Raw genomic sequence first — 27,816 nt, 5'->3', positions numbered from 1 at the left:
ATAAGCTTGAATATTGGGTCAATTCCTGTTTTAAGATTGACTCAGCTATTCTATGGTTTAAGTTTCTCCACATAAATTATAGAATAAGCCTGGGTATGCACACAAAAATTCGCTCAGGTTTGATCGAAATTTTAAGATGTTAAGAAAATAATACCTTGGGCTGGAGAGACTGCTTAGTGGATAAGACATTTGCCTATAAGCCTAAGGACCCACGTTTGATTCCCCTGATCCCATGTAAGCCAGATACACATGGTGGCACATGCATCTCGGGTTTGTTTGAAGTGGCTATCGGCCCTAGTGTGCCCATTCTCTCACTCATAAATAAAAATGTTTTAAAATTAGTCTTTTCTTAATTAAGAACTGATGTCTTTATTTCAAGTCTTCCAATCTATGAATACAGCATTTATCTCCGTTTATTTCTTCTTTCAATAATTTTTGTTTTGTGTGTATGTATGTGGTGTGCATGTGTGTACTACTATGGTCAGAGGTCAATGTCCAGTGTCTTTCTCAATCATTCTCTGCCATATTGAGGCACAGTTATTTTACTGAAAACAGAGCTTACCAGTTCCAGCTAGCCAGCTTGCCCTGGAAATCTTTCTGTCTCTGCCTAAGCAGAGACTGCAGGCATGTACCACCATGACCAGAATTTATGTGGTGTTGGGAATCTTATGCCAGGTCTTTATCTTTGCATAGCAAGCACTTTCCCTACTGAGCCATTTCCCCAGCCAACATTTTAGTAAATCTTATATCCTACAATTTTGTTCTTTTTCAGCTGCTTTTGATACTCCAGGACTTTTTGCATTTCTATATGAAGTTTTGAATTTTTTGGTAATTTTCAACTCCCCACAATAATAGCCTGATTTGATTGTGTTAAGGATTGAATCAAATTTATAGGTCTGTTTTGGAAGAGCTTAACAATGCCTTATAATCCTTTTGCTTTTAGGAAGAATCTTGCAATGTAACTCAAACTACTCTTAAACTCTCAATTTTTCTGCCTCAGTCCCAAGTGCTAGGACTTCAGACATGTGCCATTACATCTGGCTTAAGTCTTCCATCCTTCAACAACAACACACACACACATGCATATGGTCATTATTTGAAGGGGAAATGTTGCCCATAGGATAATGTGTTTGAACACTTGGTTCCCAGCTGATGGTGTGTTTGTAAACTTTGTGGAACCTTTAGGAGAGGCAGCCTTGTTGGAGGAAGTAGATCCTAAATATGCATACAGTATGACCAGCTGTCTCCTGTTCTGCTGCCATACTTTCTCTGCCATGATGGTCTGTAATTCCTAGAACTGTGAGCAAACATTCTACTTAAAAATGTTTTCTTTTAAATTTTTTTGTTTATTCTTATTTATTTGAGATCGACAGAGAGAAAAAGAGGCAGAAAGAGAGAGAATGGGTGCACCAGGGCTTCCAGTCACTGCAAATGAACTCTAGACACTTGTGCCCCCTTGTGCATCTGGCTAATGTGGGTCCTGGGGAATCGAGCCTCAAACCGGGGTCCTTAGGCTTCACAGGCAAGCTTAACCACTAAACCATCTCTCCAGCCCCTTAAAAATGTTTTTAAGAGAGGGAGGGAGGCAGAAGGAGGAGGAGAGGGGGACAGAGTTTGGCAGGGAGGGAGAAAGGGGGAGAAATTAAATGGGCATGTGCCAGGGTCTCTTGCTACCACAAACTACAGACACATGTGCGCTTTGTGCATTTGGCTTTATGTGGGTACCAAGGAATTAAATCCAGGCTGGCAGGCTTTGCAAGCAAGTGCCTTTAAACATTGAGCAATCTCCCCAGCCAATCCCTGGGTCTGTAAACTACAATAAACCGTTTCCCTTCCTTAAGCTGCTTTTGTCAGATTTTTTTTTTCACAGCAACAAGGAACTAATACACTCATCTAATGTATTATTCTAAGCATAAATCAATTTCCTGCATGACTTCAGGTAATCATTTAACCTTTCTATACCTTAATTTTCTACTTGTAAAATGAGAATTGTAGAACTTTGGCAAGGGGTAGAGGAAGTGCACCAAACACCAAAAAACAGTTCTTGGAAGATTAATAGAAAGTAGAATGGTGGCTATCAGGGGTTGAGGTGAATGGGGCACAGGCCTAACTGCTGATGGATACCAGATTTCTTTGCAGAGTGAGGAAAATATTCTCAAATTAGGTAACAGTAATAGTTGTTCAACTTTGTGAATAGAGGGCTGGAGAGATGGCTAAATGTGCTCCACCAGACACAAAATGGCCTGTATATCCATGACCTCACAGTGCCTGACACCACATGACCATCATAATAGGAGGAGAAGATCATATCAAAATAAGAGAGAGACTGATTGTGGGGTGGGAATATGATAGAGAGTAGAGTTTCAAAGGGGAAAGTGGGGAAGGATTTACCATGGGATATTGTTTACAATCATGGAAGTCGTCAATAAAATAAACAAAGAAATAAATAAGAGTTAAAGGTACTTGCTAGGAAAGAATGATGGCTTGGGTCCAATTCCCCAGTCCTCATGTAAAGCCAGATGCAGAACTTTATAAATACAGTTAAAAACACTGAATATGATTTTGTTGAAGACGCCTACTATGCCTTTGTAGTGGATTATACTAAGTGAGGTAACCCAGGCCCAGAAAGCCAAGCACCACATGTTCTCCTTCATATGTGGATCCTAGCTACAGATGATTGGGCTTCTGTGTGAGAATGAAAATACTTAGTAGCAGAGGCCAGTAAGTTGAAAAGGAGACATAAAGGGTAGAGAAAGGAAGGGAGGAGGATACTTAATAGGTTGATATTGTATATATGTAATTACAATGATTGTAATGGGGAGGTAATATGATGGAGAATGGAATTTCAAATGAGAAAGTGTTGGGGTGGGGAGGGAGGGAATTACCATGGGTTATATTTTGTAATCATGGAAAATGTTAATAAAAATTTTTAAAAAAAGCACTTCCAAGCAAAAAAACAAAACACTGAATTGTACCCCTGAAGAGAGCAAATTTCATGACAAGCTGTATCTGAATAAAACTGTTATAATAAAATTTCTTAAAAAAGACTAAAACCTGATATAAAAAAGTCCTCAATAAATGTTATATATTATAGTAATATCATTATTATAAGCTTAGCCATCCTATGGCCAAAGTAAATCCCTATAAATTCTATTTTTTAGCTTTTTTCTTTTTTTAAATTTTATTTTTTATGTTTAGCTCTGTATTTTAATAAAAACCCATGAAGTTAAAAAAGTATCACTAACTTATATACACTGGTTAATTAATACTCATACATTTACGTGCACCCAAATGTCTCAGAAACCAACAGTTAAGAATCAGAATTTTAGTTCTTTAAACTGGACTAAAATAGGTGCATGTAATGGGATCTCTTAGCTTTGGGCAAATTCTAATAACTTGATGTCACCTAAGAATTTGAACTGACAAATTTCAATGTTGTCTTCAGGAATAAGCAGGCATTGTCAACCTTCTAGCCACACTTTGGTGTATGCTGTTTATAAAAGACAAATAGGGCTGTGGAGGTGGTTCAGTGGGTATGAGCACTTGCTACATAACCATGAGGGACTATGTAGTTTTATAATCTGCATAGCAATTAAATCCAGTCTTCACCCTCCCTATTGCTAGAGAATATAATAATGGAGTCTTAATCTTAGATGTGGGAGTGGCAACCAAATATCCACCCTGGTGATAACTTGTTTTTATGCTTGAATTTCACTAGAAGATGAAACTTGCCCATTCTACAACAGTTTCCAATGTTTGAGTCCTTGCTCTTCTGGTCCTCAGATGCAGCCATGTACCTTTTCAGCAAACCAGGAAATGCTGTCCTGAGTGTTACAACTTCCAGACACTCAGTTCTTCACTTGTCAAGAAACTAATGTCCTTTTTTGCATATATCAGAAATATTTACAATTTCAAAGGAACCATTCACTTTCAGAAAAAAGTAATCAAACCTCCAACTAACACACTTTTTTGTAGTATTGAGGACTGAACTCATTCATGTGCTCTACTACTGAGCTATGCCCAGCCCTATGCTTTCACTTAATCATACAAAACCATTCACCCAAGTCACCCAAGAGCAAAAGATTAATGCATAGACCAAGATGCACAAATATCCAGTATGCATCCCCCCCCCATGCTCACACACTTTCAGACTGTGGCCTGGAGCATTTCTGACCAAATGTTTACCTGAGTAAAATCTAGCCCAGACATAATTTAGGACAAATTTCAAAATTAGGATTAGTTTCAAGATTTTTCTTTACCAACTCAAGACTGAAACATTGGGTTTGTCCTCACAAGGATTTATTTCACAATTTAAAAGATAAACTGCAATGAGTACAAATATATACCCAAAAACTCTTGACAAGGTTGGGTCAGAGGGGATCAACTTTATAATGCTTTGTGATTCAGTATACCATGAACCCATTTGGCCTAGTGTTGCTCACTTGGTTAATCTGGGGATGGACAAATTATGCTTTTAGAATTATATGTCTATGTCTAGGTAGTCTTTAAATACAAAATGAATAAATATTTAAATTCTAAGATAAAGAAAAAGCATGGAATAAAAAATTTCTATCTTTATAAGCAATTGTATATTTACAATGAATGTCCTCTGTCTGACTCCTAATCTCTGTCTATTAGAGTTATTCAGTGTGCAATTTATAGAAAGCAACAGTTCATATTACCTTATAGGAGCCCTGTTTAGCTGAGAATCAGCCTGTCCCAGATGCTCTGCTCCCTGAAAAGCCTTCACACTTATGTGCATAAATAGCTGAAAGTACATGTAGGTGCACATGTGCAAAATGTATGTGTCTAAAAGGGATCTAATTAACTTTAGAAATAAAGTCTAAAACTCAGAAAATGAATGACTGTTCCTCAACCCTAAAACATATCTAATGAAAAAGCTGAGCTTACTGTGGAAAGGCAATAGGTGCAAACTCAACTCTGACATCATATTATAAGCATCTATTCTGTTAACCAGCCATTGGAACAGTAGAGTCTGTGTCCACATTGTTAAAACACACTTCTGATGCAGCTTTCCTTTCTATTCAGAGTCTAGACTACACAACATAATCAAGAATTCCCTTTAGCTATGCAGCATCTAAACTACACCTGAAGAGAAGGTGTCCATATGATAGTGTGCAGTAGAGAGCTATGAACTGAGATTTCTGAGTCTTCTACTGAAAGAAGCTCCAGCATCGGACCATTCAGAATTTCAGCCAAAGGAGTATTGCATGCTGATTGGTTGCTAATACTGCATATTCAGAATGAGGGGACAAGATTAAAAAACTAGTGAGCCAAATGAGGTGCTGTTAAGCATGACATAAAGGGACCAAAGGGCTGATTTGTTAGATGTCCTTTGCTTTTTTTGTTGTTTTTTTCACTGCAACAAGTATAGAATTGCCTCTGATCAAAATCTGAATATTGGGTAATGTGTGTTTTCTTCTCCCACATCTATGAAGCCCCTTCCTAAACTCGGTCACTGCCTTTTCAAACTTGACAGAAAAAATAAAATGGATAAAGGCAATTTATTATGAAAAGAGCATACTCTAATAGTCATAAGGCAATGTGTTTAAGAGCTGCACCTGAACAGATATTCCCAAAGCTGAAAAGAGTTAAACTCTAGTCAACTTGTAAGATGTATCCATGTGCTCAAGTCACTGGTTGCCACTCAAATGGACCACAATGACATACTTCATCATGCCTTAAGTAGGCAAATTACTAGGTGTAGTATGCACATGTATTTGAAAGAAATAACATTAATAAAACAGCCTTACAAACATAAATTCCTCATATAAGTGACAACAGTGCTGTATGGCTCCTTTTTAATCACCTCCAAAATTAGTCAACAGAGGGCTAGTGTCAAAATTCCTTGGTGAACTGTATGTATCTTTTACATGAGCCTTCAGTTCACTGGCATTAAATGCCTGTCTCCTGATTTACTGAGGAGTAAAGGTGAGAATCATCCAACTGATGACGAAGTAAAACAGGAAAACAGGATACACGGCAAGAATTTTGCGGTTTGGAGGCTGGCTATCAGCCAGAAAAGCTGTAGAAGCTAAAACAAACAAACAAAAATGAACATGTAATGCAATCATATTATCACAAGTACTAACATTTAACAAACTTCAGTGTACTTGGCATATTCTGGAATATAGAAATATACTAAAAGTTCAATGATATTTGTGATGCCTCAGAGAAAGCTCAGTTATAGGGCTAGGACAGTGGCAGAACACTTGTCTAACATGCATGAAGCCCCAGGGCCCATCCTCAACAATACACCCCAAAAAAAACTCAATTAGTTTTGTCACCTTCTGATAGCTGAGGGCTTCTTGTTTCAAGTGCTAAACTAAAACTTCATTTTTTTGACAGTTTGGATAGAAATCTTTTCTAAACAGATTTCTTGCTCTTTTCTGGAAATTTACTGAACTGGGCTAGAGAGGCTTAAATATGTATCAGATTTGCTCCTGTGGTAAATGGCCTCATACTGTGTCAATTGTTGTGTGTGTGTGTCTGTGTTTAAGCAGAGTCTCATGTGGCCCAGGCTGGCATCAAGCTCACTACATATCTGAGGCTGTTCTTGAACTCCTGATTCTCCTACTTTCACCTCCCAGTGGTGGGATTATGAGCCTGTGTTAACACACTCAGAAAGTTCTCAACACATGTTTAAGTTCCATCCTTTTGTCTACCAAGAATAACTCCTTTAGGACTTCTGGTTAAAATGGTGGCATAGGAACCACACCAAAGCAGCCTAGGGGAGAAAAAGAAACAAAACAACAAAACAAAAACAAAAACAAAAAACCCCAGCAATGAGGTAATATGATGGAGAATGGAATTTCAAAGGGGAAAGTGTGGGGGTAGGGAGGGAGGGAATTACCATGGGATATTTTTTTATAATCATGGAAAATGTTAATAAAAATCAAAAAAAAGAAAAAAAGAAAAGAAAGATTCCATTTCTCTAGTCCAAGAAAAAAAAAATGGGGCTGGAGAGATAGCTTACCCGTTAAGCACTTGCCTGTGAAGCCTAAGGACCCTGGTTGGAGGCTCAATTCCCCAGGACCCACGTTAGCCAGATGCACAAGGGGGTGCACGCATCTGGAGTTTGTTTGCAGTGGCTATAAGCCCTGGCACGCCCATTCTCTCTCTCTAACTGCCTCTTTCTCTCTCTGGCATTCTCAAATAAATAAATAAAAATAAACAACAAAAAAACCAGCAAAACACACTCTTCTACAAAAAAAGTTAAGGTGTATAAGAAATTATCAACTGCAGCAGAGAAGTAGGAGAGATCCAGAGCATATAGAGACCACAGAAGCAAGGCAGAAGCAGCTCCAGCAGGGGCAGCATCAGGTCCTTGTGGCCACAGCAGCCAGGCTCGGCCTGAGCCACAGGAACAGCCAGGTGAGGAGATTGTCCACTCACACCAGCCTCCTTACAAACTCAAGAAATGTAAAGGGAGGATGGCAGGGACTAGCAGAGTGGCTCATGAAGAAGAGGATTGCAAGGACCACCAGGAGAACATATGCCACTATCCACAGCCTCCCCTCCCCCCACCTCCAGTGCAAGTCCCAGCTAGCACTAGAAACCTGGGGAAGGGAGCTCATCTACACAGCATCTGGCAAAGGCAAGCGGCAACCCACTGACCCAGCCAGCCTACCTGAGCCCACAGCACAGGAAAGAGGGACCCAAGCTGGTGCACAGCATAATTGAGACCAAAGCCACCACAAAGGTAATTGAGATTATACCAGGTCAGTACCTGCCAAATAAGCCTGGTATATAGGCTTACATCAGAAGTGCTAATTGCACCTTCCATGTCAAGATAAATTATATATTAAATCTGATGGATGGTCAGATTTGCCATTCTTAAATAAGCTATAGTTTGGGCTTGCCATTTGTTGATTCCTGATTTATAGTGCCTTTGTCTCTTCTGTCATTTGTTGGGGGACAACCTCAGTTACAAGTTGACTTAGAACCCTCTACAGACCAGTTGACAGGATTAAGGGTATAGGGCAACACACATCCTTAGGGACTGTGATTTTGTTAGATGATCCGGTTATAATAATACCTACCCTTGCATAAATACTGTGTGCTGTTTTTAAATGAATGTGTACATTGTTTAGTTAAATTTTGGAATTAGCTTGTATTTTTTTTTCTTTTTTTGGTTTTTCGAGGTAGGGTTTCACTCTGGTTCAGGCTGACCTGGAATTAACTATGTAGTCTCAGGGTGGCCTCAAACTCTCAGTGACCCTCCTACCTCTGCCTCCCAAGTACTGGGAATGAAGGCGTGCACCACTATGCCCAGCAAATTTGCTTGTATTTTGTTCCACTCAGCCTACCTGAATACTCTCATAGCAGGCAAACCCAATACCTAGGATCCCTTTCATGGTTATTCTGAGAGTCTGAAGAGCCACACCTAGCACCTTAAGCTCCTACCCTGAAGTTATATAACATCACATTGATTGATACATATAATAATACTGCAGATAATTAGGAAATCCAAGTATTAAATTACTCCAAGAAGCAAAAAAATCTCTACATTATAATGCAAGAAAGACAAAAAAATCAAGAAAATATAAATCCACCAAAAAGTATTAATGCATCAGAAATGATCTCCAGTGAGCCTGATTTAGAGGAAATGCCTAAGAAAGATTTCAAAGGAATGATTATAAATATATTCAAAGAAATGAAAGAGGCAATCAAAGGAATCAAAGAAGACACAGGAAACCAATCTAATGAAATAAGGAGGTTAATACAAGACATAAGTAAGGAAATAGAAATAATAAAGAGAAACCAGTCAGAAATACTAGCAAGGAAGAAGGAGTCAATGAAATACAAAACTCTGTAGAAAATCTCACCAGTAGAATGAATGAAGGAGAGGACAGAGTATCTAAACTATAAGACCAGGTAGCAGATCTAATACAGTCCAACAAAGAGAAAGACAAACAAATAGGAAAGTATGAATGGGAATTTCAAGCTATTGGGACACTATGAAAACATCAAACATAAGAATTCAGGGTATAATAGGAGAAGAATTTCACTCTAAAAGCATAGTAGGCATTTCAACAAAATCATAAAAGAAAACTTCCCCAAATTGGGAGTGATGCCAATACAGAGAAGCCTTTATAACACCAAACAGACAAAATCCTCTCCTTGCCATCTTATAATTAAATTCCAAACATACAAACCTAAGAAAATATATTGAAAGCAGAGAAAAATCAAGTCACATACAAAGGCAAGCTCATCAGGATCACAGCAGATTACCTAACACAAACTTTAAAAGCCAGAAGGGCTTGGAATAATGTTCTGCAATGATGAAATGATGAATGATGTTCTAAGTATTGAAAGATAACAACTGTCAACCAAGGTTACTTTATCCTACAAAGTTATCCACTTAAATAGAGAAATAAGGACATTCCACAACAAAAGCAGGCTAAAGAAATATTTGAAGACAAAACCAACTCTACATAAAATACTTGAAAGGATACTCCATGCTGAACAGAAAGAAAAGCACATATATAAGGATCCTGGAAAAAACAAACCATATTCAAATACTAGTTAATACAAGAGAGCAAAGGTAAAACCAGAAGAACTACAAAAAATGGCAAAAAATAAATACACACCTTTCAATAATATCTTTTAATATCAATGGCCTCAATGCCCCAACCAAAAGACATATGTTTGCAGACTGGGTTAAAAAGCAGAATCCTTCAATTTAATGCCTCCAAGACACTCACCTTTCTACAAAGGATGGACACTATATTAGGGTGAAAGGTTGGAAAACAGTGTTTCAAACAAATGGGCCTAGAAAACAAGCAGAGGTTGCTATGCTCATATTGGACGAGGTAGACTTTAGTCCAACATTAGTTGGAAAGATAAGGAAGATCACTTTATATGGATTAAAGGGACACTCCCAACAGGAGGACATTACAAACATAAACACATATGCACCTAACATGGGGGCTCCCTACTTCATCAAACAAGTGTTATTAGAACTAAGGTGACAGATAGCACCAAACACAGTTGTAGTGGGTGACTTCAACACCCTCTCTCATCAATTGACAGGTAGTTCTGGCAAAGAAAAAAACAAAAAAAAAAAAACAAAACAAAAAAAAACCAAAAACAAAAAAACAGAGATACATCTCTATTAAATGAGGTCATAGAACAAATGGACCTAACAGATATATACCGGACATTTCATCCAAATGCTACAGAAAACATACATGTTCTTTTCAGCAGCACAAGGAACATTCTTTAAAATAGATCATATATTAGGACACAAGGCATACCTTAATAAATACAGGAAACTTGAAATAATTCCTTGCACTCTACCTGATCACAATGGGATCAAACTACAAATCACTGGCAAGAACAGCTATAGAGCATACACAAAATCATGGAAACTAAACAATACACTACTAAATCATGAATGGGTCAATGAAGAAATCAAGAAAGAAATCAAAAAATTCAGAGTCAAATCATAATGAGAACACAATATACCAAAACCTTTGGGACAAAATGAAGGCAGTCCTAAGAGGGAAATTTATAGCTTTAAGTTCCTATATTAAGAAATTAGGAGGGAATTACCATGGGATATATTTTATACATGGAAAATGTTAATACAAATTAAAAAAAAAGAAATTAGATGGGCTGGAGAGATGGCTTAGCGGTTAAGCGCTTGCCTGTGAAGCCTAAGGACCCCGGTTCAAGGCTCGGTTCCCCAGGTCCCACGTTAGCCAGATGCACAAGGGGGCACACGCATCTGGAGTTCGTTTGCAGAGGCTGGAAGCCCTGGCGCGCCCATTCTCTCTCTCTCCCACTATTGGTCTTTCTCTCTGTGTCTGTCACTCTCAAATAAATAAACAAAAAAAAAATTAAAAAAAAAAGAAATTAGAAAGGTTGTAAGTAAACAACTTAATGCTTCACCGTAAGGCCTTGGAAAAAGAAGAACAAGGCAAACTGAAAATCAGTAGATGGGAAGAAATAATAAAAATTAGGGCAGAAATTAATGCAATAGAAACCAAAAAACAATCCAAAGAATCAATGAAACAAGAGTAGGTTCTTTAAAAGGTAAAAAAGATTGATAAACTTTTAGCAAGTCTGACCAAAAGAAAGAGAGAAGAGACACAAATTAATAAAATTAGAGATGAAAAAGGTAACATCACAACAGATACCAGAGAAATTAAAAAAAAAAAATCATAGGGAATACTATAAGAACATATACTACACTAAGTGTGAAAATCTGAAAGTAATGATTTATATGACCTACCTAAACAAAATGAAGATGAGATTAACCACTTAAATAGACCTATAACAAGTATGGAGACCCAAGAAGTTATAAAAATCTCCAAACTTAAAAAAAAGTACAGGCCCAGATGGATTCACTGGTGAATTTTACCAGATCTTCATGGAAGAACTAACACTAATGCTTCTTAAACTTTTCCATAAAATAGAAAAAGAAGAAATCCTATCAAACTCCTTCTACAAAGCCAGCATCACCCTGATACCAAAACCAGGCAAAGATAGAACAAAAAAAGACAATTACAGACCAATCTCCCTCATGAACATAGATGCAAAACTTCTCCACAAAATATTGGCAAACAGAATATAAGAATATATCAGAAAAATCATTTACCCCGGCCAAGTAGGCTTTATCCCAGAGATGTGGGGATGTTTCAACATATGCAAATCATCAATGTAACACATTATATAAATGGACTGAAGGACAAAAATCACATGATCATCTCATTAGATGCAGAAAATGCATTCAACAAAATCCAGCATCCCTTCATGATAAAAGTCCTACAGAGACTGGGAATAGAAGGAACATATCTCAACATAATAAAGGCTATTGATGACAAGCCTATAGCCAACATATTACTAAATGGGGAAAAACTGGAAGCTTTCCCACTAAAATTAGGAACAAGACAAGGGTGTCCACTTTTGTTTAGTATGGTACTGGAAGTCTTAGCCATAGCAAAAAGGCAAGAGACAAACATAAAAGGGATACAAGCCTGGTGTGGTGGTGCACACCTTTAATCCCAGCACTCGTGTGTTCGAGGCCACCCTGAGATGACAGAGTTAATTCCAGGTCAGCCTGGGCCAGAGTGAGACCCTACCTCGAAAAACCAAAAAAAAAAAAAAAAAAAAGATACAAATTGGAAAGGAAGAGATTACGTTATCATTTGTTGCAGATGATAGGATTCTATATATAAAGGACCCTAAAGATTCTACCAGCAAACTGTTAGAGCTGATAAACACCTATAGCCATGTAGCAGGATACAAAATAAACACAGAAATCAGTAGCCTTCCTATATGCTAACAACAAACACACAGAGGATGAAAGTAGAGAATCACTCCCATTCACAATTGCATCAAAAAAAAAAGTGCCTTGGAATAAACCTAACAAAGGAAGGGAAGGATCTCTACAATGAAAACTTTAAAACGCTCAAGCGAGAAATTGCAGAAGACATTAGGAAATGGAAAGACATCCCTTGTTCTTGGATGGGAAGAATCAATATTGTGAAAATGGCAATCTTACTACACACCTTGATGCAATCCCCATCAAAATTCCAATGGCATTCTTCATGGAAATAGAAAAAACAATCCCAAAATTCATTTGGAAGCACAAAAAAATCTCAAATGTCTAAAACAATTATGTGCAACAAAAATACAGCTGGTGGTATCACCATACCTGATTTTAACCTATACTACAGAGCCATAGTAACAAAAACAGCATAGTACTGGCACAAAAACAGACATGTAGATCAATGGAACAGAATAGAGGACCCAGATGTGAGCCCAGGTAGCTATAGCCACCTGATCTGGGACAAAATGGTATGGGCCCAAATCTCAGCATTTGAGAGACAGGAGGACCATGAGTTTGAGGCTAGCCTCGGCTACATAGTGAGAACCTATCTTTAAAAATGTGGTCATTTGAACCTCTATTTTGCTTTGCTGTACTTGGGTACTGAGATTTGAACCCAGGGCTTTATACATACTAGGAAAGCACTCTACCTCAGAGACTATGTCTAGCCTTTTATTTTTATTTTTATTTTGATGTAGGGTATTGCTAAACTGATGAGCTTGGCCTTGAACTTAAAATTCTCCTATCTCAGCCTCCAAACTGGCTGGGGTTATAAGTGTTCACTATCATGCTTAGTGGACCCTCCACATCTTTTAGGTCTAGACACTCAACTCAGATAACATAGACAACATTCCCTTCAATGCCTAACAAGGGCAGAGGGTTCCATGGATGACACTGGCAGGAGTGATGCCACTCACATTTTCACCGGAATCTCACTGCTTCTAATTGGCCCTTCAGCTTTCATTTGTGTTTTTATCCATTCTGCTACTGTAGAGATAAGTATATACTTACCAATTACAGACCAGGCAAACATCACAGCCACTACAAAAAGCCGAATCATGAAGTTCACAGGTCCTGGGCCTGCCAAAAGTACCAGGCGGCAAATCATCATAGCGACTGTTAAAGGAAGTATGCAGTAACCCAGCACGCAGAGGCTCTGAAAGAAAGAACTAAAAACATACATCCACAAAGATCATAAGTACAGTGGAATGGTATCAATACACTGCTCATTGTAGAGATGCCTATATATTATGGGCTGATGTCCCCTTCCTGCTACATTACATCTTTACCTTGACAGTAATTTTATGACACTAGTCCTCTGTATCAAACACACACTTTCATTTTCTCTACCCATCCTTTTCATCTTCCCCGCTTTAAGCCCTAAGAGTCAATGTTCTAAGAGTCAGAGGAAGGCAAGGAATGCTGTGGAATTCTGTCTCCTGGACATGATATGACTGATGCATGCTAAACTCACAGCAGCTGTAGTTATCTGCACAAGATTGGGGCAAACAATATTCCATTATGGATAGGGAATGGGGGAGGGACTCATGCAATACCACCTGTTCTTGAGGCTTTATAGGTATTCAATGGTTGCTGGGAGAGGAGACTTTTTTTTTTTAAGTCATGTAGCCATTGGTCAATTGCCCATTCTCAAGTAAATGAACCCTCACCCATACTTATAATAGCAATCCTAATTCAAGTCACTGGGTCAAAAAAAAAAAAAAAAAAAAAAAGACATCCAAGTAGAAGGGAGACTAGTTAGGAAGAAGGAATTCAATGGGAGTATGAGGGGTACAAGAGAAGGTAATGGGGATAATATGATCAAAATATACCTGTATACAATTGTCAAAAACTAAAATTTAATTCAAAAATAGTTAACTTTCTAATATTAGAGATCTGCTCTACTTCCTAGAGATATCCTCCCATTGGACTTCTGAATATGTTCTTAATGCATTCTAATTACAGACCTATTTGAGAACTTGTTGAAAGCTAAGTACCATTACCCCCCTCCCAACATGCATCATCTTCTAAAACAAACATACAAAAAAATTCTGCCTGTGACTTCAAGGTCTAGAGAGAAGACCTGAAGCTAATCAGCAGACCTCAAGTAAATCACTTTCACTTTTATTTTAATGAGGTTCTCTCTCTATTCAGTAGTATTTAAAAAGTTTTTTTTTTTTTTTAATTTTCTGAAGTAGGATCTCACTCTAGCCAGGCTGATCTGAAACTCGCTTTACAGCCCAGGGCCAGCCTCAAACTCTTTGTGATCCTCCTCCCTTAGCCTTCTAAGTGCTGGGATGAAAGGTGTGTCACGATGCCTGGCTTCAAAAAAATAAACATTTGGCTTTGACTATCATTTACTTTTATGGCTTCTTTAAATTTTAACATATACTATCTGGCAAGGGTGCAAAGGATACATTTTAATGATACTCACATGTTACCTCCAAGAAGTTTTGAATTGAGGGTGATAGTAACTGCACCAAACCAGACAATCACAAATACTTCAGCAAACTGGGGACCTCCATCTTTTTCTCCATCCACAGTGCCCCTTTGCAGCATTCTAAGACAAGAAAATAGTATAAGAACTGCCTAATCATTTATATAGAGCAACAAACACATGATTTCGCAAACTGAACCGTACTGCTGGTCATTTGAGCATCTGTGATATATAGATAATGCAGAAAGGAAAAATGTAAAAAATTATTTGGCAAAGCAACCTTACTTTAAATTTTAAATGCTCCAGGACTATACTGAGTGCTGCATTTTGACTTTGCTGGAATGTTTAAATGGGTTAGTGAAAACCTTTCTGTTTAAGCAGAGGTTATAAACTAAAGGGCCAAATGTGGCTCACGGACATGAGAATTTTGGTTCATGTAATACTAAATAGTTTTAAATTTAACTTGACTTTTTTTAAATTGAGAAGCTTCACTGGGGATATTGAAGAAGGATGCCAGCCTGAGCTATATGGCGGGTCCCTGTTTTTCTTCTTTTTGATAGGGTCTTATTCTAACCCAGGCCAACCTGGAACTTACTCTGTAGTCTGGGTTGGCCTCAAACTCATGGTGATTCTCCTACCTCAGCTTCCTGAATGCTAGGATTAAAGGCAAGAGATACCATCCCCAACTATGGGTCCCTGTTTCAAAAAGAAAATTTCTGGGATAGGAAGACTGATTTTGGCAGTGGCAGAGCACTTGCCCAAGATGCATGAGGCCGTGGGTTACATCATCCAGAAAACAAAAAAGAATCTGTACTTAGAGATTTTGTGAAACATCAGGAAATTTACTCACACTGGGCCTGCATTCCAACAGGGCAATAACCATGTGTAGCTAACATATTAAGGGCTTTCCAGTCATCATATCAGTACTGTGTGCATTTAGGTTAGTTTTCTAGTCGCCAAGACACATCTAACTTTGTACTTCTTGTTTGTTTTTAATATTTGCTCTGGCTAGTATTTCAACATAGCCTCAAACTTTTGATTCGCCAGCCTTCTATGTTCTTAATCTCTTTTCTTTTGTCCCACTCCTTTATATACATCATCTAGGGAAAAATTTAAGTTTGAAATATAATCTTGCTTTTAACTCTGCCACTTCTATTCTCACTAATTAATTCTCATATTTTAATAAGAGAACTAATTATATTTGTAAACAAATAGTGGTTAAGCCAGGCATGGTGGCTTATACCTATAGTCCCAGCACTTTGAGAAGTAGATGCAGAAAGATCAGGATTTCAAAGCCATCCTCAGCTATATAGAAACTTAAGTGATCAGCTTGAGCTATATGAGACCTTATCTGAAACAAACAAACAAACAAACAAACAAACAAACAAAAATTAAAACCCAGTGATTCAACCAAGGAGTATTTCATTTACTAGGTTTAATGGTAGGGAGGTACACAAAAGTAGGTAAGTATTTGGTACACCAAGGTGGACATAATTTTCACATCTTTAATTCCATAATTTAAAAATTATTCTGAAAAGCTTGTTGATTTTTTTAGGATTAAATAATAAGCTACAGAAGTCCTAACTGAGCCAAGTATGGCAAGACACACCTATAATCCCAGCACTTCGGAGGCCAAGGCAGGAGAATTTTGAGTATAAGGCTAGTCTGGTCTACACAGCAAGTTCCAGGCCAGCACAGGCTATATAGTACAACCCTGTTTCCAAAAAGTCCTAAAGGAAGTATCTTGTCAAAATTCTCCTTAATTCTGAAACTCCACAAAAAAAGTCTAGGTTAGCTCAATGACAAAGAAAGAAAATCTAAGTACTTACAGTGCCAGTGTCACACAAAGGATCAAAGGACCCCACAAATCCCCTACAAGGCAAAGAAAGATAGAGACCACTAAGTAACAAATATTCAGTATTTCTAAATCTTCATCCTAATACCTACCTCTTCCATTACTGGAATTTGAGTGGCAAGACTGTCCAAGCTTTTCTGCCTTTCATCTGTATATACCATTTATACTATGCTCACTTTGTATCCCATAGAATCACCTCTCTATCGACTGATCCACATTCCACCATGTTGAGAACTATGGGGTACCTGTCAACCAAAATTTATATAATCTTCTAACACAAAATTTTACCCATGACCTCAGGGACTAGAAAGAACATCTGAAGCTTACCAAAGTTATTCATATATACATATATATGTATACTCATACATACTTATGTACTTAATTTTTTAGCTATACAAGTAATTTTGGTACCAATGCAATGAACTTGGAAAGAGGTAAATGAATCATAATTCTATCACTCCATTGAGGGACTTTTGGGTTGTTTCTACGTTTTGGCTACTGCAATGCTTCTATGAACATAGATATACAAATATGTGCTCAAGTCCAAGTTTTCAATTCTTTTTGACATTCATGTGTAGAAGTAGAATCATAGATCATATGGCAATTCTATGTTCAATCTTAAGGAAAAAGTATTTTCCACAATGGTTTCACTAGATTCTCATCAATAATGCAGAAGTCTTTCAATTGTTCCACATCCTTGCCAACACTTTTTATCTTCTACTTTTTTCATAATAGCTATTCTAATATAAATGAAGTTCTATTTCATTGTGTTATGGTTTTTTAAGTAATTGTTGCATTTTATTTGTTTGGGGGAGGGGATGCACAAAGGCCTCTATCCACTACAAATGAACTCCAGACACATGCATAATCTTGTGCATCTGGCTTTACATGAGTATTGGGGAATCAAACCTGAGTCCTTTGGCTTTGCAGGCAAGTGCCTTAACTGCTAAGCCATCTCTCCAGCCTTGTGTTATGGTTCTTCTTAAACTTATTTATTTATTGTTTTCACTGATGGAGATTGAACCCAAATTCTTGTACAGACTAGGCAAGTGCTCTAACACTGAGTTATATGTAGACTTAAAAAAAATTAATTGCAAGCATGCATATATGGGCATGTCACAGTTTCTTGCTACTGCAAATGAATACTTCTTTGGTGTTATGAGGGTGGCTGGGGAATTGAACCTGAGCCAGCAGGCTTTACAAGCAAGCACCTTTAACTGCTGAGCCCACTACTCAGCCCTCAAGTGGACTTTTTTTATTTTTATTTTTATTTTTTGGTTTTTGGAGGTACAGTCTTACTCTAGTTCAGGCTGACCTGGAAGTCACTGTGTATTCTCAGGGTGGCCCTGAACTCACAGTGATCCTCCTATCTCTACCTCCCAAGTGCTGGGATTAAAGGTGTGCACCACCACACCTGGCTCTCAAGTGGATATCTTAAAAACTATTTTTAAGTTATGAATTTTTATCTTGTAATTTTTCCAAAGGCTATGATAACAGTACAGGACAAAATGAAAATTTCTGGTCAGAAGTTGCTCACTCTGTGTCAGCCTAGGTTTTTTTTCTCCACAAGGTTTGTAATATACTTTAATATAACTGTAATGCTAGCATGCAGGAGGCCAAGGCAGGAGGATCATAAGTTCCAGGCTAGTCTGTGTTCCATAGTAAGTTCCAGGATAGGCTGAGCTGCATAGTGTGACCCTGGGACAGAGTACCAAGCAAACCAAGATTGCTCGAAAAATGAAAAGGCTAATAATTTTAAGAAAAAAATCCATGAATATAAGTTATTGCAGTATTTTGATACAATCCTTTAGCAAGAAAAACAGTCACCAGTCTAAAAGATAATTTTGAAAAAAGAAATATAATTAAAGGTATTATTGTTAGTCATTAATAGATATCTTCATTATTCTAAATTAAAACTTCCCTTGGAGATTGTTGGCTCTTTGGTTGAACAGATACTCTATGTGCTAGCAACATCTATATATATTTTTTTTTCTTTTTTTGCAGCATGTATCATAGTAATTTCTAGCTAAGGGTAGGTCATATTCATTGGTGAACAGAATAAGCAAAATAAACATCAAAAATTACATTTTTATTTTTTTCTTTTTCCCTCCTGCAAAACAACACTGGTTTTATTACCATCTTTGCCTTATAAGGCAATAATGATAAGGTATAAGGATATGAAGCAAATCCTCAACCAACTCATATACTTACAATCTCTCAAAAGAGTATTACTTTTCCTTGGATATAGAACATGCATGAATTTTTTCCCAACAGCCTTTAGATCACGCATCTGAAAGATAAAAACAAGTTGTCGTATTGCAATGATCAAGATTACTAGACAGCTTTTTCAGCTTGCTAAAATTTCTCTTATTTCAATTTCCTATGAGCTTTATATTCAATTGTGGCTCTAATTCTAGTTCAACTCCTTCATTATGCAAACAGAGTGGCAGGGTATGCATTTTCTATTAAATCCTTAAGCTAACATGTAACACTTTTCTACATTTACTAGTTGTGTTTTGATTTTACAAACTCTATCAAAGGGCTGGAGAGATGGCCTAGCAGTTAAAGCGCCTGCCTGCAAAGCCAACAGACCCAGGTTTGATTCCCTAGGACCCACGTTAGCCAGATGCTCATGGTGGCACATGCATATGGAGTTCGTTTGCAGCAGCTAAGGGCCCTGGCATGCTCATTCTCTTTCCCTCTTTCTCTCAAATAAATAAATAAAAACAAAAAAATTTAAAAGAAAACTCTATCAAAGAGAAACATAGCCATACTAAGATTCTACTTAAGGAAACTAATGTCACCATGAAAAGCTGCCTCACTGAATATATTATGTTACTCATTTCGTACATGATGATGTCCCAAGTACCAAATCTCTTGTATCCTAGCTATTGCATTCTTCCTAAATATAATTTCCAACATTTACAATTTTATTAACAGGTGAATAATGCTGAAGCATTCTCTCAAGTAGCCCAACTTACAATTGTATTCCGAACAGATTCATTTAATGTAGAGCTGTCAAATTCTCGGGTACGAGACCTCACAGGAATAGTGATCTCTCCTTCTATTGGGATATCCTGAGATATGGATATATCTGAAAGACCTGCAAACTGAAAAGTATTATAGGAAAAATATTAAGCCTATAATAAATTGCAGCATTCCTTAAAAATATCATATCCTAGAGTGCGGACTATATTCCATTTGTACACTTTGGCTCAATAGTTAAAGTATGTGTTAGCTTGACAGACATTAAGCATTGTGGTTAATTATAATTCTCAAGCACTTCTTTTAATTTAAGGTGATAAAATATAATGAAAAAATATTGAAAGTAAATGCCAAGACACTTTCCCTCAAATATTTAGTTTCTTTCATGCATAAAAGCTCATATAACATTGAAAAGCAAGTTTTAATAACTGCAAAGCTACTAAAAAGTCATCTTTGGGACTGGGGAGATTGTTCAGCAGTTAAAGGCACTTGTTTGCAAAGCCTGCCAGCCTGGGTTCAATTCCCCAGCCACCCATGTAAAGCTGGAAATAAAAGGTGGGGCGACTGTCAGGCATTTCATTTGCAGTGGCAAGAGACCCTGGCACACCTACACACACACACACACACACACACACACACACACACACACGTACTCACACACGCAAGCATGCAAGTGAATTTGTTTAAAGTGATCTGCAATCACATGCTACAATGAATGGGCACATTTCTACTGCAGTTGCACTTCTGTTCCCCAACAAGTTTTAGTGGCCTCTGCTGGCTAAGAAAGAGCATTACAGAAAATACAAAGGGGACTGGGAAGAACAGAAACAGCAAAACACACCTTGATCTACATTCTTTTTCCCAAGGTACCTGAAAATTACAGACCAGAGAGAAATTTCAACGTGAATAGAATGTATATTTTAACTATTTTGTTTGCCTGCCAAATTTGATTATTATACTCATAACTTTGGGCTGTACGTATTTCTAAGAAAACAAAAGCAATCCCTTCTGGTAGTTTTTTGCTCAGTAGATACAAATTTTTAGTGGGCAGCAGTTGCAAATAAATGAAACACAAGACAGTATAATAAAATTTTAGCTGGGCGTGGTGGCGCACGCCTTTAATCCCAGCACTCGGGAGGCAGAGGTAGGAGGATAGCCGTGAGTTCAAGGCCACCCTGAGACTACAGAGTTAATTCCAGGTCAGCCTGGACCAGAGTGAGACCCTACCTTGAAAAAACAAAAAAAGAACAAAAAAACTTTTAGAAGAATAACGCTGTGTAAAGAATTTATGAAAACCCTTTCAACCGTACTCATAATGTTTTTTAAAACAGGAATAAGCTTTATGATTGTTAAATGTTTCCTAGAAAGGAATGAAAGGCTGCAGCAGTATTATTTGACTTCTAAGATACAGAAAGAGTACTTTCCCTTTGGAACAAAGAGAAAAAGCTAAATACAACAACCATAACTTTCCTCAAACCTGTGAAAGAGTTGAGGTTGTAGGGCAGGCAACTAAGCAGCCTCTGGGATGTTAAATACAAGACAAGATGATTCTAATGATAGGATAACAGCACTGGCTCAACTGTAGCAAATCATGAGAAAACACTACTAGTCACCATGCAGACAGGTATACATTGCTTTTTTTTGAGATACTTTCTCGCTATACGACCTATGCTGGTGTAGAACTTGCAATCGTTCTACCTCTGCCACTCAAATGTTAGACTGAAGTGTGTGCCATGATACCTGGTTTTCAGGCACATTTTTAAAGGAATTGCTAAGGATCAAGGATCAAGGACAGTGTAGCATGAAAGTGCAGAGCGCTTAGAAGCAAGTCACAAGGGACAATCACACCCACTTACAAACTCTTCTCCATAGATTTCCAATGGTTTCTCAGAAGAAAAGATTAGAGGGGCTGGAGTGTATTGTGTCACATGCCTATAATCCAGCACTTAAGGATGAGGCAGGAAATTTAAGATTTTAAGGCCGGGCTGGAGAGATGGCTTAGTGGTTAAGCACTTGCCTGTGAAGCCTAAGGACCCCAGTTCGAGGCTCGATTCTCCAGGACCCACGTTAGCCAGATGCATAAAGAGGCGCACACGTCTGGAGTTCGTTTGCAGTGGCTGGAAGCCCTGGTGCGCCCATATTCTCTCTCTCTCTGTCACTCTCAAATAAATAAATAAAAATGAACAACAGCAAAAAAAAGATTTCAAGGCCAGCACAAGCTACATAGCAAGACCCTGTCTCAAAGAAAAATGGTTCAATAAGTGCTTACCATACATATATGTGGACCTGAGTTTAGACCCCTAGCACTTGTGTAAAATGATGGGCATGGTGACAGTCACCTGGAACTCTACAGCTGGGAAGGCGGGCACAAAGAGCAGCCCAAGGGATGGAGAACTAGAGGAGCCAAATTGGTGAGCTCTAGATTCAGGAAGAGACTTGTTAAAACAAAAAGTTAGGTTGGGCTGGGGAAATAGCTCAGTGGTTAAGGAACTTGTCCATAAAGCCTGACAGAGTTTGATTCCCCAGTACCCACGTAAAGCCAGTTGTACAAAGTGGAACATGTATCTGGAGTTCGTGTGCAGCAGCTAGAGGGCCTGGTGTGCCCATTTTCTCTTTCTGCTTGCAAATAAATGAATTTTTTTAAAGTTAGGTAGAAGCTGGGTGTTGTGGCATATGCCATTAATCCCATCATTTGGGAGGCAGAGGTAGGAAGATCACCATGAGTTTGAGGCTACCCTGAGACTACATAGTGAATTACAGGTCATCCTGGACTAGAGCGAGACCCTTCCTTGAAAAAACAATAAACAAAACAAAACAAAACAAAAAAAAGTCAGGTGGAGCCAGGCATGGTGGAACATGCCTTTAATCCCAGCACCTAGGAGGCAGAGGTAGGACTGCTGTGAATTTGAGGCCATCCTGAGAGTACATAGTGAATTACAAGTCAGCTTGGACTAGAGCTGGACTCTTAGCTCAAAAAACAAAACAAAACAAAATGTTAGAGAGCAAGAGGATATCTGACATTGACTTCTGGCCTTTATGTGTGTGTGCGCGAACGCACATGCACACATACACACACACACCCACACAGCAGTCCACACTCACATGCAAAAAAATAGCCAAGACACTGAATATTGTCCATACAAGATTTATTACACTGTTCTTAATTTTTTACTTATTTCCACATGTGTATGTATGTGTATATGGGCACTGCGAGGATCTCTTGCCACTGCAAATGAATACCAGACACTTGTGCCACGTTTTGTGTCCAGAATACCTGGGCAGTCAGACTGGCTGGCTTTGTAAGCAAGCACCCTTAATCACTGATCAATCTTCCTTTAATTCATATATTTTAAATCCTCTGCTATTTTCTTAGTGAGCTCTTTATTTTCCCACTCAACCCTTTGTAATCAGGCGTTGGGCTTCTCACAACTTTACTGATACTGTTCCTGTAACAGTGACCTCATACAATGAAGAAAGGAAGTCCACATTTGTTATGGGGGTGCAGCTTAGTAGTGGAGCACCTGCCTAGTATGAATGAGTCAAAAAAGGGAAGACCTGGAATGTTTGTGTTTGGGACCTCACCAAAGTTCAAGTTGGGCAGCTCTCCCTTTTGCTGGTTTGGATTTATATTTTTATCCCTCTGCTATAAGACAGTATCTTTTTATTTATTACTTACTTACTTATTTTTGGTTTTCTGAGGTAGGATCTCACGCTAGGTCAGGCTGACCTGGAATTCACTATGTGTAGTCTCAGGGTGGCCTCAAACACTCAGCGATTCTCCTCCTTCTGCCTCCCAAGTGCTGGGATTAAAGGCGTGTTCCATCACACCCGGCTAAAATAGTATCTTTTCTAGGCATGGTGGCTCACTTGCACATTGGCCTGGAACTTAATATAGAGCCAGGCTGGCCTCAAACTTGTGGCAATCCTCCTGTCTCAGCCTCATGAATGCTGATATAACAGGCCTGTGACAACACACCCAGCTTCTAACCCTCTTATTATTTTATTTATTTTATTATTAACCCTTTTATTATTTATTTATTTTATTGCTGTCCAGTGTTAGGGAGGGAACACAGACCTTGTACATACTAGGCAAGGGCTCTACCACTGAGCTACATCCCCAACCTCTGACCTCTTTTGAGTCCTGAAATCCAGGTCTGAAAGTTCAACTGCCTATTGAATGTCTACTGAATGGCTTTCCAGTAACTCAAAGTAAATACATCCTCAGGGTTGAGGATATAGCTCAGTTGGTAGTGCATAAACCAAGTGTGGTGACAAAAATCTGTAACCCCAGCACTTGGGAGGTAGAGGCAGGAGGATCAGAAGTTCAAGCTCATTATCTGCTACATAGCAAACTCAAAGCCAGCCTGTGATATATGAGAGCCTATCCCCCCCCCCAAAAAAAAAGAATTCCCTAAGATGGAATACTTTGTATGCTAATAAAAAATAAAATAACAGGCCGGGCGTGGTGGCGTACACCTTTAATCCCAGCACTTGGGAGGCAGAGATAGGAGGATTTCCATGAGTTCAAGGCCACCCTGAGACTACATAGTGAATTCTAGGTCAGCCTGAGCTACAGTGAAACCATACCTAAAAAAAAAAAAAGGAAAAGAAAAAAATAAAATAAAATAACATATGCAAGAGGATGTTTACCATAATGCCTGCCATGTAGGCAGTACTTAAGAACCACTGATAATTCTTATGATCACCTGGAATTCCCAAGCTTACCCATCCTTTGAGACCTTCTCAAAAGTAACTTCTACCATGTAGCTTGCTTGATCACCACAAATGGCAATAGTATCATCTTTTAAATTGTCCTTACATCTGGCATATAACTTCCTGTTATACTCTGACTTATTTTAGCATTATTTGTATCACCACTACCAAGAAGTGTATGCAGGCCCTTTATAGTCCCTGAAGGGCAGATCCCTGTATAATCCCTGAAGCAAGTAGCACAGTGCATTATACACTGGTGGAATTCAATAAACATTTGCTGAATGGAAGTGGTTTGTATATTGAATGAGTGAGCAGCACCACTGGAACTAACTGGCAAGAACCTTGTTGAAGTTGGGTATGGTGTTGCACACTTAGAATCGAAGAAGGAAGCTGAAGCAGGAAGATCAGGAGTTCTAGGTCAGCCTAGGCTATACAGAAGATCCCCCCCTCCCCACCCCCGCCAACACACACACACCAATCATCACAGAAGAGTAGTGGGGCAGTCTGGAGGAAAGAGAAACTCAAAACAGCTTAGCACCTGCAACTATGTCACAATAGGCACTATGCTTAGCTTATTTAGTCTTGACTACTGTGATGAGTTTCATCATTTCCCAAATAAGTAACCTTGGGTTTAGAGTTACTTAAACTGTACTGTAAGAACTTGGCCTCAAAACACTCTTTATTCCCCTTCCTTGCTGGTAATTGAGCCCAAGGCCTTGTATATGTTATGCAAGCTACCACTAAGCTACAGTCTCAGCCCTGCCCCTTCCTTTTATTGTTATGTCACTAGTGCCTAAAAGACTGCCTGAGGGCTGGAAAGATGACTTCATGGTTAAGATGTTTGTTTGCAAAGCCCAAGGACCCAAGTTCAATTCCCGAGTATCCATGCAGGCCAGATGCACATGGTGGCACATGCTTCTGGAGTTTATTTACAGTGGCTAGAGGCCCTGGAATGCCCATTCTCTTTCTCTGCCTCTTTTCTTAAATAAATAAATAAATAAATATTTTAAGTCTACCTGGAACAATAATAATAAGAGGAACAAACAGAGCTAGTAAGCAGCATAGTCAGGAGAAGGATCAAATTCACTTGCCTCTCAGTTAAATTTTCCACTGTTGCCAGTTTAAAACAAAGAAAATGGAACCATTGATTGAACAGTTACTATATATAAATAAATACTCTTTGAGAGGAAGGACATAGGGGTAGAACACTGACTTTATTATACTCATAGTCTTGATTGTAATAGACACTTTACATAAATTACATCATTTTATAGTCCTAAAAACTCTTCAAAGTAGATATTTCAATTCTGTTTATCAAACACCCTGCATAAAATGACATACCCATTTTCACACTGGTTTCACTGTGGATGAAATTCGAACCCATGTAAGTTCAGCTGCCAAACCTGTGTTCTGAAATACTTTCAAGAGAATATCTGGAAGAGGATGGCAAGGTGCTGGAAATAATAACTAGCTTACTGGGGGGGGGGTGTCACAGAACAAGTAAAGACTCAAGTGACGTGCAATAAAATTATAACGCCTCATGGGAAGCAGTTTCTCGTTACTTGTAGAATACTTCTAACCCACAAAGGCCTGGTGACAGGTTTTAAAAATCTGGACAGTGGAAGACACCACAGCAATCACCCCAAACTCGTCATTTAACACAATGTGGGGGACGAGGAATCCCGAGAGTTTGGGAAAGGAAAGAGGAGGGGAGAGTCACGAAAACGTGTGGGGAACCAGGCGGGCGGAGGGAGGGCGCTTATTCTAAAGAACAGGTGTAGTGTTGGTACTGGTTCTAGCGGTGGGCACAGCGTGAGCCTGTCGGGGCAAAGGGACGTGAGCTCTCTCAGGCCACCGGCCCGTCCTCCGACTTCCTTAGGGGGCACGCTGCCTCACCCTCGGGCCCTTTTTGTTCGGTTCACAAGCTCACCAGGGGCCTGGGCGATGCTGTCGCCGGGTCTCCTGCAGGCTCCTCCGCTTCCGCCATCTTGGCCCTCCTTCTCCCGGGTCGCTCCCACAGGCCTTTGCGGAACCTAAGACGTGGAGGACACGGCTGTCAGCGAGTTGTCGCGCGAAGGTAACGTCACCAGAAGGCGCCCGGTAACAGCTGACTGTCTCAGCCCTCTGTCCCATCTATTTACTCTCCCTTGTCCTCGGGGTGTGTGGCCGCTGCTTCACTTTTTATGTGGGGTCCCGGGCGCTGCTTACAACGCTGGGCTTTTCACCTCGGCTCAGAGCGCGCCGTTGGGCCTTGCGCCGTGCCGCGGCTCCCTTCCTTACCGCGCGGACTCCACGTCCTGGTTGGCAGTTCTTAGGAGGTGGCTAAGCGGCGCCCTTCCACGCCGCGGGGCGGGGAATGGTTGCGCGGGGATGTCTGTGGGGGTGGAGGAAGCCGGCGCTCCTTACTCCGGCCGCCTACTAGTTTAAATTAAAGGGATCGCCCCTCTTGAGGTTCTCATCCCGCTGCCAAACAACCTCGCAGTTAAAAACAAAAAGGTACTCGTGCTTGTGCGACAAGCACTTTACTCACTAAGCCATGTCCCCAGCCAGCTTTCTACTTCTTGACTTCTATAAACATCTGTACTGACTCCACACCTGCCCTCCAAAATAACTTTTCTCCTTTAACTCTGAGGAGGGAGGGCTTCACCGACCGAAATTTTTTAAGCCTACTACAACTTGTAAAGTGCCTAAGCGATGTGAGGAAAGCGCTGAAAATGTTTACGGTCTAAAAGAAGTGTTACATAGTGTAAAAAACAAACACGTCTCAACTTCTTAACCCTACCTCATTCTGGGACCGTCGCGCTGTTTCTGGCTCTAGCTGACTGCTGCTCTCGCTCTCGCTCTCCTCTACCCCAGGTATTAATGATGTCAGAACAGCCCATTGTTGACACTGTCCCTATGCTAGAGGCCTACGCCCTCTCAGGGGGCAGTGAATTCCGTACTGACTTTAAGTATTTAACCAATGGGTTTAGAAAATTGGTGTAAAATATAATGCTTTGTTTCTTGGATAGGCGGTGCGAGAAAGAACCCAAGTAGTAAATGTAAGGGAGGGGGGAATGTGGAATATGGAGAGACAGAATTCCTCAAATAATGGAGCTTTTTGGAGTAGTGGTTGTTACTTTGTTTTGCTTAAATAGCACTATAATAATTCTACTTCAAAGTAAACGCACTTTCAGTACTTGCACAAAAACAAGTGGAGGTGATATCAAAACTTAGGCCACGCCTGGTAGTGCATGCCTGTAATTTGGGGTCAGCCCAGTCTATACAGAGAATTCAAGCCATTTAGGGCAACATAATGAGAGCCTGTCTTAAAAAAAATTTAGGCTACTAGATGTGAAGTCCCCCACTTTTTCTTTTCTTTATGAGATGGGGTCTAGCCCAGGCTGATCTGTAATTCACAGTGATCCTCCTACCTCTGCCTCCCCAGTGTTGTGATTAAAGGGGTGTGCCACCATACCCAGCTACTTT

At 39.3% G+C, this 27,816-nt stretch overlaps 1 protein-coding gene across 1 annotated transcript; it reads right to left on the bottom strand.

The window, feature by feature from the left end:
* Window positions 1-4,282: 4,282 nt before the first annotated feature.
* Window positions 4,283-26,647, bottom strand: Yipf6 (Yip1 domain family member 6). The gene is made up of 8 exons (XM_004661001.2): window positions 26,629-26,647; window positions 26,279-26,381; window positions 19,632-19,760; window positions 18,862-18,940; window positions 16,625-16,667; window positions 14,793-14,918; window positions 13,370-13,527; window positions 4,283-6,055 (listed from the first exon to the last, which is right to left on the bottom strand). Exons 2-8 carry the CDS (start codon window positions 26,333-26,335, stop codon window positions 5,937-5,939), a joined length of 711 nt encoding a protein of 236 aa, XP_004661058.1. The 5' UTR covers window positions 26,336-26,381; window positions 26,629-26,647; the 3' UTR covers window positions 4,283-5,936.
* Between the last annotated feature and the right edge of the window lie 1,169 nt (window positions 26,648-27,816).

The sequence above is a fragment of the Jaculus jaculus genome, chromosome X, assembly GCF_020740685.1.
Source record: "Jaculus jaculus isolate mJacJac1 chromosome X, mJacJac1.mat.Y.cur, whole genome shotgun sequence".
NCBI lineage: Eukaryota > Metazoa > Chordata > Mammalia > Rodentia > Dipodidae > Jaculus > Jaculus jaculus.
The sequence above is the reverse complement of the archived record's forward strand: the minus strand, read 5'-3'. Positions and strand labels throughout refer to the sequence as shown.

Excerpts from the sequence above, each read along its gene's own strand:
- Yipf6 (XM_004661001.2), bottom strand. The coding sequence starts at position 26,335 with ATGGCGGAAGCGGAGGAGCCTGCAGGAGACCCGGCGACAGCATCGCCC. Across the intron at positions 19,761-26,278 it reads CAGCATCGCCCAGGCCCCTG|TTTGCAGGTCTTTCAGATAT; the intron begins GTGAGCTTGTGA and ends AATACTTTTCAG. Across the intron at positions 18,941-19,631 it reads AATCTGTTCGGAATACAATT|ATGCGTGATCTAAAGGCTGT; the intron begins GTAAGTTGGGCT and ends TTTATCTTTCAG.